This window comes from Puma concolor, chromosome C2 (genome assembly GCF_028749965.1).
Source record: "Puma concolor isolate L17-30 chromosome C2, mPumCon1.1.hap2, whole genome shotgun sequence".
NCBI classification, from domain to species: domain Eukaryota; kingdom Metazoa; phylum Chordata; class Mammalia; order Carnivora; family Felidae; genus Puma; species Puma concolor.
The window spans coordinates 30,656,710-30,672,373 of record NC_141675.1 but is presented as its reverse complement, the minus strand read 5'-3'; the positions used below and the strand labels follow the sequence as shown (position 1 = coordinate 30,672,373).

At 37.5% G+C, this 15,664-nt stretch overlaps 1 protein-coding gene across 6 annotated transcripts in view; it reads right to left on the bottom strand.

Annotated features, from left to right (window-relative positions):
* Positions 1-15,664, bottom strand: part of CEP63 (centrosomal protein 63) — a 67,854-nt gene that overhangs the window by 48,185 nt on the left and 4,005 nt on the right. For all 6 annotated transcript variants that reach the window (XR_015239989.1, XM_086674333.1, XM_086674336.1 and 3 more), the window contains 2 exons: positions 10,081-10,149; positions 8,973-9,150 (listed from right to left, as the gene is read on the bottom strand). Coding sequence is in view for 5 of the 6 variants with exons in the window: in XM_086674334.1 (XP_086530460.1) it covers positions 8,973-9,150; positions 10,081-10,149 (247 nt within the window). In the remaining variant the exon portion in view is untranslated. The remainder of the gene's footprint in view (positions 1-8,972; positions 9,151-10,080; positions 10,150-15,664) is intronic.

Genomic DNA, 15,664 nt, shown 5'->3' with positions numbered 1-15,664 from the left:
TTAAATGCCATCATAATTACACATATATGTAAAACTGAAAAGGCTACTGTTGTTACATACAGTCACTGTTCATTTAGATTTACCCACATATTTACTGTTGTCTTTCATTTCTTCCTTATCTGCTCAACTCCAACTGAGATCATTTTCCATCTGCCTGAAGAACATTTAGTATTTCCTTGGCGCTGGTCAATGACAAATTCTCTCAATTTTTATTGATTTGAAATATCTTTATGTCATCTTCACTCTGGATACAGATTTTGGTTTGGCAAGGGAGAACAGTCATTTCTTTGTAAGGATCACTCTATCGTCTTCCAGCTTTCACTGTTTTAGCTGACAAATCAGCTGTTCAGAGCTGTTTATAGATAATCTTTTTTTCTTGTTAAATAATCTTTCTTTTTTTCTCTGACTGCTTTCAGACTTCCTCTTTGTCTTTAGCTTTCAACATAGGTAAATATTTTTTTACTAACCTTTTTATTATCTTGCTTGAGATTCTCTGACTTCATAAATACATGGCCTTCCTCACATTTGGTTAATTTATCTTCAAATATTGCTTCTGCTCATTCATACTCTTTTCTTCTCCTCCAGGGATTCCAAAAATACTCATATTAAACTTTCTCACTGCATCCTCTTTCTCTTATCTTCCCTCTATATTTTCCATCATTTGCCCGTGCTTTATTCTAAACATTTTCTTCTGTCCTATATCCAAGCTCTCTTAATTATCTCTTAATCTTTAAGGCCTTAATTTATTTTACTTTTCAATATTATAATTTCCCCTCATTTCATTTTTTATATAGTTTTCAATTCTTTCTTGAAGTGCTCAATCTTATCTTTTACCTCCCTGACCATAGTGAACACAGCTATTGCAAAGTTGGAGCATGGTATTTGCCCAATATCTAGATTTGCCATGTATCTGTGTCTATCTTCTGTCGCTTCTGCTTTTTCGCATTTTTGTTGCTTCTCTTCTTGTGTGTCAGGGGTCACTTTCTGAGTGGGTATCAGGCACTGTATTTGCAAAAATTATTTGAAGAAATAATTCAAGCCCCAGAACAGTGGGTTTTTTTTCCCTCTGGAAAAAAATTAAGTTTGCTTCTTCCAGGTTCCTGGAAGGCTTAGAACTTTGGAGATGCCTAGGGACAGAAGCACTCTAGGGTCACCTTAAACTGTTTCAGAGATCTAAATGTCTGTGGCTGAGTGACAATTTCAAGAGGGCCTGTTTTATATCCAGCCCATCCTTCCTCCTAAGGTGCTGCCTTTTGAGGTCCCAACCCACAGTAAGGAGGGGTACACAGCTGCTTTGGACACCAAATCTTTTATTCTCTTAGCTCCTTGAAGTTATCAAAAACCCCATTCAGTCTCTACCCTCTGAGCTACCTTCTCTAGGTCCAGCTAATAACTGCCCCAACCCTGGGCTCCTGCCTCAACCTCTGGTTTAGCCCAGATCCTGGCCTGGTAAATTCTTCACCGGCTTGTTTAGCACTCTACTTCAAGCAGACTTTTTTTTTTTTTTTTTTAATCTAACTTACCTAGTTATTCTCAGTGGGTGGGCTGGTCAAAATTAACCAGTCTATCATTATCAGATGCTAAAGCCTAAAAGATTCATATTTAACTAAAAACATCCAGTATAAAATTTACTTTGAAAGCAGAATTATACAGCTGATAAAACTCTCAATCTGACATAAAAAGAGACTATGGTTATTTTAGACATAGAAGATCTCAAAAGTATGTTCTACCAAAAATGAAGAAATAAACTAATAAAGAATATGACAGAATACAAAGACAAAAAGGAGAAAAGCATAAGAAACTCTAGAATACTGGTGAAGGGAGTTCCCAAAATGGCAGCTCTCCAGCTAGCCTACAGCGTTGCTTATCCTTATTCGAGAATGACAAGTTCCACTAAAGACATCTTCACAAAAAAGAAAAAAAATAAATAAATTACCTGATACGTCTGAACACACAGAGAAGACTTACACTTGGGTCAGAGAGTTTGGGAAGAATCAGTGGTAGGTACATTTTTAAAAAGTAAATGAAAATGAGATAATTATTAATTCCCAGGAAAACAAAAAAATTATGTAAGAAATATGCTTACCATTAGACTATGTGTCTCAGATGTGAATAATATCTACCATCTTAATGATGTAAATATGAAATACTGATCTAACCAAAAATTAAGATATACAATCCTGGCAGGATGAGGGGATGGAAATTGTATGTAAAAGAGTAAAACCCTTATATTTCATGGTAACAAGTCATTAGATAAATAGCTAAAACTGAAAATTAAAAAAAAAAAAATCAGTATCAAATGTTACTTAGAAACATGGGGAGAATACCAAAAGACTTAAAGGCATTGAAATGAGTGCTTCCGAGCAGCCAGAATTCCAGCTTCAGAGGGGTAAGCCAGGTGATTACTGTTTTTTCTTACCAACCTTGCAGAACCATTTTTCTTTTTACTTACTACATGTGGCAAGCATAAATACTAAATGTGAAGAAAAGACTGTTTACTTTTATTTATGTACCAGGGGTCTTGTTCATAATGGGCACTCAACAATATTTCAATTTCTTAGAGGAAAAAAAGAGGTTAAATGCTGAGAAGGGATGGCATTAGGCAGAGAAATGGGAGCCAAGGTTTGAAACTGTCACTATGGATGACAGAAGAAAAAACTGAAATAACAGATCGTTTTAGATACAATTGGAAGTTTTCAAAGAGATTTCTTAAATAGTAACTCACTCTTCACAACAACCCTGGGACATAAGCATTATGTTCCAATTTTACACATGATTAAACAGGCTCAGAGAAGTTAGAATAGTTGTCCAAGGCCAATCAGCTGGAAAGAGCACAGCCAGGACTCCAAATTCCTTACTTGTTTGTTTCATTAGGTCAACCTGCACTGCATGGTGTCAGGAGGTAACACTAGCAGAAATGGCCATTAAAACCAATCCACAGGCCTCGGTGGCTCAGTTGGCTATGCGTCTGACTCGATTTTGGTTTAGGTCATGATCTCATGGTCTGTGGAACTGAGCACCATGTCAGCCTCTGTGCTGGGATTCTCTCTCTCGTTCTCTCAATCTCTTCTCTCTCCCCTACTCATGCTCTCTCAAAATAAATAAACATTTAAAAAAAAAAAAAAGCCTAAAAGAGACTCATTTTAGACCTAAAGACACTGCAGGTTGAAAGTAGCCATCTACCATGCTAACGGATGTCAAAAGAAAGCCAGAGTAGTCATACATATATCAGACAAACTAGATTTTAAAACAAAGATGTAACAGGAGATGAAGAAGGGCATTATATCATAATTAAGGGATCTGTCCACCAAGAAGATCTAACAATTGTAAATATTTATGCCTCCAACTTGAAACAACCACATATATAAATCAATTAATCACAAACATAAAGAAACTCGTTGATAATAATACCATAATAGTAGGGGACTTTAACATCCCATTTACAACAATGGGCAGATCATCTAAGCAAAATCAACAAGGAAGCAATGACTTTGAATGACACAATGGATCAGATGGACTTAACAGATATATTCAGATGGCTTCCCAGGGGAATTCTACCAAACATCTAAAGAAGAGTTTTAATACCTATTCTTCTGAAGCTGGTCCAAAAAACAGAAATGGAAGAAAAATTTCCAAACACATTCTATAAGGGCAGCATTACCTTGATTCCAAAACCAGACAAAGACCCCACTAAAAAGGAAAATTACAGACCAATTTCCCTGATGAACATGGATGCAAAAACTCTCGACAAGATACTAGCAAACTGGATCCAACAACATATTAAAATCAAGTAGGATTTATCCCTGGGATACAGGGGTGGTTCAATATCTGCAAATCAATCAACATAATACATCACATTAATAAAAGAAAAAGAACCACATGCTCCTTTCAACAGATGCAGAAAAACCATCTGACAAAATACAGCATCATTTCTTCATAAAAACCCTCAAGAAAGTAGGGATAGAAGGATCATACCTCAAGATCATAAAGGCCATATACAAAAGACCCACAGCTAATATCGTCCTCAGTGGGGAAAAACTAAGAGCTTTCCTCCTAAGGTCAGAACGTGACAGGGATGTCCACTCTCACCACTGTTGTTCAACATAGTGTTGGAAGTCCTAGCCTCAGAAATTAGACAACAAAAAGAAATAAAAGGCATCTAAGTCAGCAAGGAAGAAGTTAAACTTTCACTCTTCACAGACAATATGATATTCTACATGGAAAATCTGAAAGATTCCACCAAAAAACTGCTAGAACTGATACATGAATTAAGAAAAGTCACAGGATATAAAATCAACATATAGAAATCAGTTACATTTTTATACACCAATAATGAAGCAGCAGAAAAAGAAATCAAGGAATCAATCCCATTTACAATTGCACCAAAAACCATGAAATATCTAGGAACAAACCTAATCAAAGAAGTAAAAGATCTGTACACTGAAAATTATAGAAAGCTTATGAAAGAAATTGAAGAAGAAATAATGGAATGGAAAAACATTCCATGCTCATGGATCAGAAGAACAAATATTGTTAAAATGTCTATATGACCCAAAGCAAACTACACATTCAATGCAACCCCTACCAAAATATCACCAGCATTCTTCACAGAGCTAGAACAATCTAAAATTTGTATGGAACCACAAAAGACCCCAAATAGCCAAAGGCATCACAATTCCAGACTTCAAGCTGTATTACAAAGCTGAAATCATCAAGACAGTATGGGACTGGCACAAAAACAGACACATAGATCAATGGAACAGAATAAACAACCCAGAAATGGACCCACAAATGTATGGCCAACTAATCTTTGACAAAGAAGGAAAGATTATACAATGGAAAAAAGACAATCTCTTCAGCAAATGATGTTGGGAAAACTGGACAGCGACATGCAGAAGAATGAACCTGGACCACCTTCTTATACCATACACAAAAATAAACTCAAAATGGATGAAAGACCTAAATGTGAGACAGGAAACCATCAAAGTCCTAGAGAAGAATACAGGCAACAACTTCTTTGATTTCAGCTGTAGCAACTTATTACTACACATGTCTCCAGAGTCAAGGGAAATAAAAGCAAAAATGAACTATTGGGACCTGATCAAGATAAAAAGCTTCTGCACAGCAAAGGAAACAATCAACAAAACTAAAAGGCAACAGATGGAATGGGAGAATATATTTGCAAATGATAAATCTAATAAAGGGTTATTATCTAAAATCTATAAAGAACTTATCAAACTCAACACCCAAAAATCAAATAATCCAGTCAAGAAATGGGCAGAAGACATGAACAGATACTTTTCCAAAGACATCCAGATGGCTAACAGAGACATGAAAAGATGCTCAACATCACTCATCATCAGGGAAATACAAATCAAAACCACGATGAGACACCACCTTACACCTGTCAGAATGGCTAAAAATAACAACTCAGGAAACAACAGGTGTTGTCAAGGATGCAGAGAAAGGGGAACACTTTTGCACTGCTGGTGAGAATGCAAACTGGTGCTGCCACTCTGGAAAACAGTATGGAGGTTCCTCAAAAAATTAAACATAGAGCTACCCTACAACCCAGCAATTACAATAGGCATTTATCCAAACGATAAAAAAATGGTGATTTGACAGGGCACATGCACCCTGATGTTTACAGCAGTATTACCAACAATAGCCAAATTATGGAAAGAACCCAAATGTCCATCGACTAATGAATAAATAAAGAAGATGTGGTTCATATATACAATGGAATACTACTTGGCAATGAGAAAGAATGAAATCCTACCATTTGCAGCAACATGGATGGAACTGGAGGGTATTACGCTGAGTGAAATAAGTCAGTCAGAGAGACAGATATCATATGTTTTCACTCATATGTGGAACTTGAGAAACTTAACAGAAGACCATGGGGGAAGGGAAGGGGAAAAAATAGTTACAAACAGAGAGGGAGGGAGGCAAACCATAAGAGACTCTTAACTATAGAAAATTGAGGGTTGCTGGAGGGTTGGTGGGTGGGGGGATATACTAAATGGGTGTTGGGCATTAAGGAAGGCACTTGTTGGGATGAACACTGGATGTTATATGTAAGGGATAAATCACTAAATTCTACTCCTGAAACCATTATTATGCTATATATTAACTAACTTGGATTTAAATAAAATTAAAAACCAAAACCAAAACAGCAACCCAATCCCAGGACACCTGGGTGGCTCAGTCAGTTGAGCGTCCAACTCTTGATTTCAGCTCAGGTCATGATTCCAGGTTCATGGGATTGAGCCCCACATCAGGTTCCACACTGAGTGTGGAGTCTGCTTAAGATTCTGTCTCCCTCTGGGGGCGCCTGGGTGGCTCAGTCGGTTAAGCATCCGACTTCAGCTCAGGTCACGATCTCGCAGTCTGTGAGTTCGAGCCCCGCGTCAGGCTCTGGGCTGATGGCTCAGAGCCTGGAGCCTGCTTCCGATTCTGTGTCTCCCTCGCTCTCTGTCCCTCCCCCGTTCATGCTCTGTCTCTCTCTGTCTCAAAAATAAATAAACGTTAAAAAAAAAAAATTAAAAAAAAAAAAAAAAAAAAAAGATTCTGTCTCCCTCTGCCCCCTCCCCAGCTTGCCCACACTCTCTCTTAAATAAAAATAAAAATAATAAAAATAAATAAATTTAAAAAAACAAACAACCCAATCCCAACAGTGTAATCAGAAAACACATAAAGCACTCACTTACAAAATGAATTGTTTATACTAGTATTCCTCCAAGTACCACGCATGCACACACAGGCTGGAGCTGGTCACTACAGCAATCCAGCACAAGATAAGGAGCTTGAGGCAGAATGTGAAGCAATTATGTCACCAAACACACTGTTTAGTGTAACTCGCATTTTTTATGTAGCGAAACGTTCTAAGAAGTAAATGATGCAACGTGCTGATGTCCATTCTGGTGAAAGTTTTGTATCTCAACATGCACCTGTCATTTGGGTAGCACTTGTTCACACCATAGGGCTGCTTCTAAGCCTGTAACTTTCAAACAAATAAGAATGACAAAAACTTAAAGTCCTATTTTCTAACTCTTATATCAAAGCAGATTATAAACACGTTAATACCAACACAATTTCACAGACGAACTCTATGGGATAGATTCTCATTACTAGCATTTGGTAAAAGCACTTTACTTCTAGAAACTTAATCAACTTTCAGCAGCCCAATCAATGAAGCAGTAAATTGACCAGACAGCTACAATTCTAAATTTCTTTTATGTCCCCAGGCCAGAATTGTAATCTTCAAATCCTTACCATGGAACCTATCCATTCAATCCCTTTAATTTCTTTTTGAGGTACTAAGTAACGGCAATAATGCCCTTGACATCAAAACTAAGCTACAGGAATAAGTTTAAACAGCCTCAGAGTGACTAAATATTCTCAAAATCACACACACAGGAATTTCTTTAATGGGTTTCTCACAAAATAAATGACTTAGATACCTATGTGTACATACAGTGATTTTCTTAGCTAGGAAACCACAATCAATTTAACTTACTAAACAAAACTACTTTTGTTTTGCCCTAGGAGAAATAAAGACGTGGTAGCTAAAGTAGCTTACCAGACAAGGAGCACTGACCCTACCTAAATTACAGTGTTTAAAAAAATCAAATACAATTACCATCCCATATACTTTTTCACCACCTTCTACGTGTTTGCATTAAGTGTAATTTTAAAATACATTCTCAAAGTTCTACCAAATTTTAAAATACATTCCAGCTTAGCAAATGGCTTTCACAGAAAACTGAATTTGACATGGCCAATATTACTCTGTACCGCTCTGACCCAAAGTGCAAATGGCCAACCACTGACAGACTCCCTTGACAAGCATAAACCACTTTATATCAAGCCTAATTCTTTCCTTGTTACGTGAAACATTTCTAAAATACTTTTGATAATTGTCATCAAAAGAATCATAATCTTGGAGCACCTGGGTGGCTCAGGTGGTTGAGCATCCAACTCTGGACTTCAGCTCAGGTTGCAATCTTGCAGTTCATGGGGGTGAGCCCCACACTGGGGGTCTGTGCTGACAGCATGGAGCCTGCTTGGGATTCTCTCTCCCCCATTCTCTCTGCTCCTTCCCCACTCACATGCATGCTCTCTCTCGCTCTCTCTCAAAATAAATAAACAAACATTAAAAAAAAAAAAAAAGCATCACAATCTCAGTGTATACCCTCACGGGAGTGTTCCTGAATAAACTGAGTAACAGCACTCATACATGGGTGATCCTGCTGGTGGGAAAATTCATCAGAGTCAGGGTTGGGGCCAGGCCCTTCCTACAACTTTTGCAATCCTTCTCAGATTGACACTCATGCGAGACATTATAGGCATTTCTTGGGCCTAGAAGTGCTTTCTGCTTCCTTTCTAATATTTAATGTTCTTCTTTTTACTGTACCAGCTAAACTATGGAAGTCAATCAACAAACATTATAAAACTTTCCCCCAAAATCACCAATAACTAGTGGTGGTGGGATTGCAAGGAATTTTTATTTTCCTCTTTCCTTTCTTTTCCCCTAATTTTCAACAAGGGCAGAGAAAAAAAAACTTTAAGTTTTTCTGGATTTTTTAAATGGAACCCAGAGAGGCAAATTATTGAATTCTGGGCTTAACTTTTTTACACTAGTCATACAATGAGGCCAAAAACAACGTTCGCTAAACTCGGTGAATGATAATACAAACATGTAATAGGATGACAGTTATACAAAGATCGTGTAACACCCTTTGCACATTCTTTAAGAGGTTATATGCTCTATGTGACCAAAGTAACATGATCCTTGAAATAAATATTAATATTCTTACATGTTTTCACAATGAATTTTTCTTCTAAAAGAAACCACTGAAGTAATACAGAAACAACACACAAATGCTTTCTTCAACAAATATTTTAGAAATATATTTAATACAAAAGCCAAGGTCAAAATATCAAAAAGAGGAGTGAACCAACGGCTTTACCTCATTGTGTTTCATGTCCAACTGACCCCTAAGAGCCTTCAGTTCTTGTTCACGGATGCCCAAGCAAGTTTCAAGAGCATGTGTCTGCCCTTCCCATTCAGATTTTTTATGAGCCACCATTATGTCAATCTGTTTCATGAGCTCTTGTAGTTCTGCTTCACAGGATGTCAAAAATCCCCTGTAAATAAGATCATATGCCCATGACTTATCCTTCGCGTGTAAAAACGTAGCAGACATAAACCCACCTGAGGTGGAACAGTGTCAGTAAAGAAATTATTAGAAGCAAAGAAAAGGACTTCCGAGCTTTTCCTTTTAATGTTCATATTAAGATGATTACTTACTCCACTGCATGTTCTGTCTTCCTCTCATAGCCAACCCTAAAGCCTAAATCGTTTGTTCAAACACGAGATGATGTTTAAGTCTGGCTTGTGAGCGGGGCTTCCATGACCAACAAGTAGCTCTTCTGTAATGTTTTAGGAGAGCTATCAGGAAGAATCCAGGCGAGCTTGTCACATTCTTAGCTAACCAAAATAAAAAGCCTTGGAAGTGAGTAGGCTAGTGGGAAGGTGATAATACAATTTTAAGAGCTGTTTCAAGAAATTCATCGTTGAGCCAGGTTTATTTCAATGATTTCTTCCCGCCTTATTATTAGAAACCTCCTGCAGCCGGCCTTATTATTGTAAACTTGTTGACATCCTTCACAGTTACAGGAGGTGCCGGATATTACAGAGGCAGAAAAAGAAGTAAACATAGATAGGTGCACTGGGTTCAAACAGGTGTCCAGCAATGGCCACAGACAGCTATCATCACTAAGGCTTAAACACTTTTTTAAGCATTTGTTCTTAGTGTACAAAACTGCTGAACTTCTACGTTTGCTTCTGGGGAGGAGAAAATTTAGAGGGGGATGAAAACAAGTAGCCAGCTTCACTGGCTTCACTACTGAGATGAGGCCAACGCCCCAAAGAGAGATGCCGTCCACAAACATGACACGGATCAACTGGGCTTTTGCTCAGCACTTTTGCTTCTGTAGCCAAAGCACAAAATAGAGGGATAACTTGGATACGCTTTTTAAACTCAGTGAGGAGCTTAAGGTCAAAAGCAATCTTACCCTTCATGTCCCTGATTTTGCATTCCTTCCAACAAAGCCTCCATCGCCAAATCCCCTTTGTCTTGGCAACTGGGAAAGCAAAAACAATCAGTCAGGAGAAAATTCATTTTTCAAGTTCTAACATTCCAACTTATAAACCTAAGAATATGAATGAAAACATACAATAACAAATAACAATGAGAAAATGCAGCCACTTCTTAGGATGGGTGTAGAAGCAGTCCAGGAATATCCCTTCAAGAAATATTAGGACCAAATACATTTCAGACTACAAGAAAATGACTTACAATGATCTGAATGCTACTGACAGCCTTCCCACATGATAGAAATCATACCTTATTGTTGCATTCCTGTGAACCAGTTCTGTGCCCCAGAAGGACACTAACAACAAAGCCCCTCACAAAATGAGAGGAAGTAATCAGGGGTCACACACATCAGAGGAAAAGTATACCTTTATTTTTTTAAAAAAAGAGATATTATAAAAAGGTGACATTGGCGTACCTGGGTGGCTCAGCCAGTTAAGCATCTGACTCTCGGTTTCAGCTCAGGTCATGATCTCGGGGTTTGTGAATTTGAGCCCTGCATCAGGTTCTGAGCTGACAGTACAGAGCCTGCTTGGGATTCTCCCTCTCTCTCTCTCTCTCTCTCCTTCCCTCTCTAGACCTCCTTTTATGCAGGCACACTCTCTCTCTCTCAAAATAAATGAAAAGACTTAAAGAAAAAAAAAAAGAGGTAAAGATCGCTGCCCTTTAAAAAAGAGAGAGACTGATACTATAAAAAGGTTAAATGCCCTGAGCTTGAACTTCTTGGTCTATCACGAGAGATCCTACCCACCCTTGAAATGGCAGGCCTGTGAGGCTTCCCAGAACACCTTCCCTTCCCTCAAAAGGCAGCCCCACGGGTCCTCCCTCCTCTGTGCTTCCCCCACTGCAAGTCCTTAAGAGCTCTTTCATAGGAGTTACACTACACAGGGAATGAGATTTTTGCACACTTTTTCCTTACTATTTAACCCTTAAGGGCAGAAACTGAATTTTATTCACCTCTGCAGCTCCAGAGCTTAGTGTAGCATTTCAGATGGCAAATGCTAGATGCTTTTGGCTGAACTTATCACAACTCTCCTCCCTTTTCCCTATCCCTCTGTGCAACCTGGTCATAGCTGGAGAACTGCAGAGGAGAGTCTAGCAGAGAAGAACGGAAGGAGAAAGAACAGACTGCCATAGAAAGGTAAAGATGCACCATAAAGAAAGGAAGGTGAGAAGGACAGGGGAAAGATTACCCTTAAATTTGGAAGTGCCTGCCAATAAGAAGTACCTGTTGTAGGTTTCTTCACCTCTACAAAACTATTAACCAATGTCAAACCACTTCTCATTCCTGAGGAACTACTTTTCTTCCTTAACCCTTCAAAGGCTCAACCCTGAATTAGTCTTTACGGAATTCTCAAAGGCTGTGGTGGGAGGTTCTGCCCCTTTGTACTAACGCCTCATCGATTATAAAGACAAGAGAAGGGGATTCCTTCATTTAACACAGAATTCAGTGTTGTACTAACCACAGGTACATAATGATGAAAGAAATGGTCCTTTTCAAGGAATTAATAGTCCAGTTTGAGAAAGAAAAAATTAAACCCAAAATGATCCCCCCGTGTGACAAATGTACCGACAGAGGAGAAAACAGGGTGTCCTGGAGACACAGAGAGGAATGAAAGATTGGAAAATACAACTACTGCATGTTATTTGCATTTATTTCTAAAGTTACTAACAGGAGTATTAAACTATTTGTGCACAAATATGGCAGAGAGGGTTTTTCTCCAGTTGGTTTTCCCATTATATTACACCAACATTAAATAAAATAAAAACCTAAAGAAAAAGAATGTCATGTTCTAATCCACTTTCTTTCAAACCATCATATGGTTAATTACAGTATAACTACATTCCATGTTTTATTCCCCTCTGGGGAGCTGAGAGGCAGTGCATAGTTCACATAGCACCATGTAGATGAAAACCCAAGATATAGCCCTGCTCTGCAACTAGGCAGCTTTGTGTCCTTGGACTTCAGTTTTTGCATCTGTAAAATGAGGGGGTATGAACTATCATCTCCAAGGTTTCATGGGATTCTAATAGCCCATCAAATGTGCACTGTAAGTAGCATGCTCTTGACTACCGTACATGGGTATTTATTAAATCTGTAAGAAAGAGCTATTCCTGGGGAGCCTGGGTGGCTCAGTCAGTTAAGTGTCTGACTTCAACTCAGGTCGTGATCTCACAGTTTGTGAGTTTGAGCCTCGCACTGGGGTCTGTCCTGACTGCTCAGAGCCTGGAGTCTGATCAGATTCTGTGTTTCCCTCTCTCTACCCCTCCCCTGCTCGCTCATGGGCTCTCTCTCTTTCTCAAAACTAAACATAAAAAAATTAAAAAAAAGGAAAAGAAAGAAAGAGCTATTCCTAAGGACAGTGCTACTACAGTTATTCAAAATTATGATCAGTAAAATTATACTTTTTTAGGTCACATAATTCTTAAACATTAATGTATTAGTAATACACATTTACTAATATACATTAACATTTTCTGGATATTATTAATAACTAACAATATTTATAACAGAAGGTAACAGCCATTGAATGCTCAATTGTTCTGTGTTGTATATACAGTCAAATTCATTCTTCACAACGCTCATAAAAGATACTACTACTTTGAGGAAACTGAGGCTATCTTGACTACAGTAAACTACAAATTATAGTCCTAGGATCAAACCTAGGCAGTGCGACTCCCAAGTCCCAACCAATGTGCAGTGTTTATATATTTTACAGTTTCAGATCTAAAAATACCCTCATATCTTCTTTTGCTTTAATAGTGTCTTACTGGCAATAAATGAAACCAAACGAAAAAGTCTGAATACAGGAAAAATGCAAGCTCAACACCATGGACACCAGATGGCAGTAACACAATAATGAAAATAGTCCACATCTGGGAAAACTGCCATTTCAGAAGTAAAAATGGTTTAAGACTAAAACAAAGACATTTCTGTTTTAAAAAAATGGATGATGGTGGAGTGGGGGAACCATCAACCTTCTCTGTGGAAAATAATCTTACTAGTGTGTTTCTTTACCAATATCTTCACCATCTATTTGCATAGCTGCCAAACACCATCAGTTCTCATTCCTTGGGATCAGGTAAACAGCAAGGACCCAGATTTTCTATGGACTTTTCTAATTTGAGTTTCTCATGGCTAGATCACTGATTCCTTGCTAGCCAAACTGAGCTTCATTCAACTCTAGGTACTATGTCACTTTGCTTTCTTCTTTGCCTGTGCCACGTGATAATGATATAAAGTTAGATATTCTTGGTTCATAATATTAAATACCAATTTAATTACTGTTTGATCATCTGCTACTCCTTGCCACTAACATAAAATGCTAAATGTGGTTAAATGGAAACGGTGTAGCTCTACAATGGTCATTTCTGCAGTTAGACCAAGACATCAACAGACATAAGCTATTAATGGTTAACTCTTTTTAAGTTATTAATTACAACTTTTCTTTGGAATAAAGGCTGTTTTAAAGTGGTGAAATCTAGAATAGGAGAGTTAAAGGAAATGCAGGGTGGGAAACAGAGAAAAGACACTTAAAGTCTTAGGGGAAAAAGAATCCACATAGGATAGCTAATAACAGGCACAGCTTTGAAATTCATTAGTATATTGAAATTTAAGAGCTAGAAAGGATCTGAAGGCCTCTTACTTAACCTCTTCATTTTACAATTCAGGAAAAATATTCAGAGTATATGCCCAAGATCAAATTACTCACAAAATGGGACACAGGAAGAAAATAAAACTCCAGATAGAATTATGAATTGATATGTACTAATAAAAGGGTTATGCCTACCCATCACGTCTCATTTAAAGGAGGGTAACAATGCTCTGTCCCTTACCTGTCTTGGTGTTACTATGATTACAAAGACATATGGTTCTGTCAGATTTACTATGGCTGATAAACTGGCTGTTCCAATAAACAATCAATATAACTTATCATTCCTCAGAAAGGTTCCTACCTAAACTTAAGGGAAAAAACACAAAGTATCAAAGAAATTTTCCAAAATAAAAATGAAATTTTAAAACATTGACCAAACTATCACTCAAAGTCCAGAAAGAATAAGAAGAAAGACCGAGAAATCAGAGTAGATAAAGATACACTTGTACATAGGGAAAATGCCAATAAGCAAAGTCAAAAGATAAATAACAGTATTTGAAAGTTTTATCACAAGGGGTAAATTATCCAATATATAAAAATTTCCTAAAAGTTGAGGGGAAAAAATAGTAAATAAATAAATAAAAACCAGACAGGGGGAGGAATCTATAGAAAATGGGCAGAAGATATGAACAAGCAGTTCACACAAAAAGAAATGCAAATGACTTTAAACATATGAAAATATCAGCATTATTTTAAACAGCCAAGATAAGGAAGCAGCCCAAGTGTCCAACAATTGATAAAGAAGATGTGGTATGTACATGCAATGGAATATTCAGCCATAAAAAATAATGAAATCTTGCTATTTGCAACAACATGGATGGAGATGGAGAGTATAATGCAAAGCAAAATAAGTCAGAGAAAGATAAATACCATATGATTTCACTCCTATGTTTCAGAAATAAAACAAATGAGCATAGGGATGAGAGAGACAGAGAGAGAGAGAGAGAGAGAGAGAGAGAGAGAGAACAAGAAACACTCTTAACTATACAGAACAAACTGATGGTTACCAGAGGAGACATGGGTGGAGGGATGGGTGAAATAGGTGATGGGGATTAAGGAGGGCACTTGCTGTGATGAGCACCAGGTGTTGTATGGAAGTACCGATCACTAAGGTGTACACCTGAAATTAATGTAACACTGTATGCTAACTGAAATGAAAATAAAAACTTAATTAAGTTAAAACAAAACATGAAAAGATGTCTCACAAGTAAGAGAAATACAAATTTAAAATACAGGAAGTTATATTTAGATTAACAAAAGCTCAAACATTTAACAATATACTCTGATACGGCTATGGAAAAACAGGCACTCACATACATGGTAGGCAAATTTGGAACACAGAATGGTATAATTTCTGTAGAGATTTTGGCAATACCTAGCAACTGAGAAATATGTGTTTACCCTTTGACCCAACAATGCCACTTCTAGGAAACTATCCCAAAGACACATTGGCAAAAATACAAAGTCACACATGCACAAGGACACACGGTGCAGCACAATGTGCAATAGTAGGACATAGCACAAAAGCCTATCGAGAGAGAGACTAGTTGAATATTCACTCACCAATGGAATGTTATGAAGCTGTCAAAAGGGATAACATACTCCTATGGAAGGATCTACAAGGCATATATTACCAGACGGGGAAAGCAAGTAGATAATGCATTTGTTTTTATCAAAGGATAAATCCAAAGCCAGTAAACATGATACCTATAACAAAGGGAAACAGGGTGGAGAAAAGAGGAATGAAAGCTAAACTTGTCTGGATATCTGTGTTTTACAGGTACTTGTTTTGAGAACTATGCTAATTTGTTACATATATAAAAAAATCCAAATTAAAAAAGGAATATT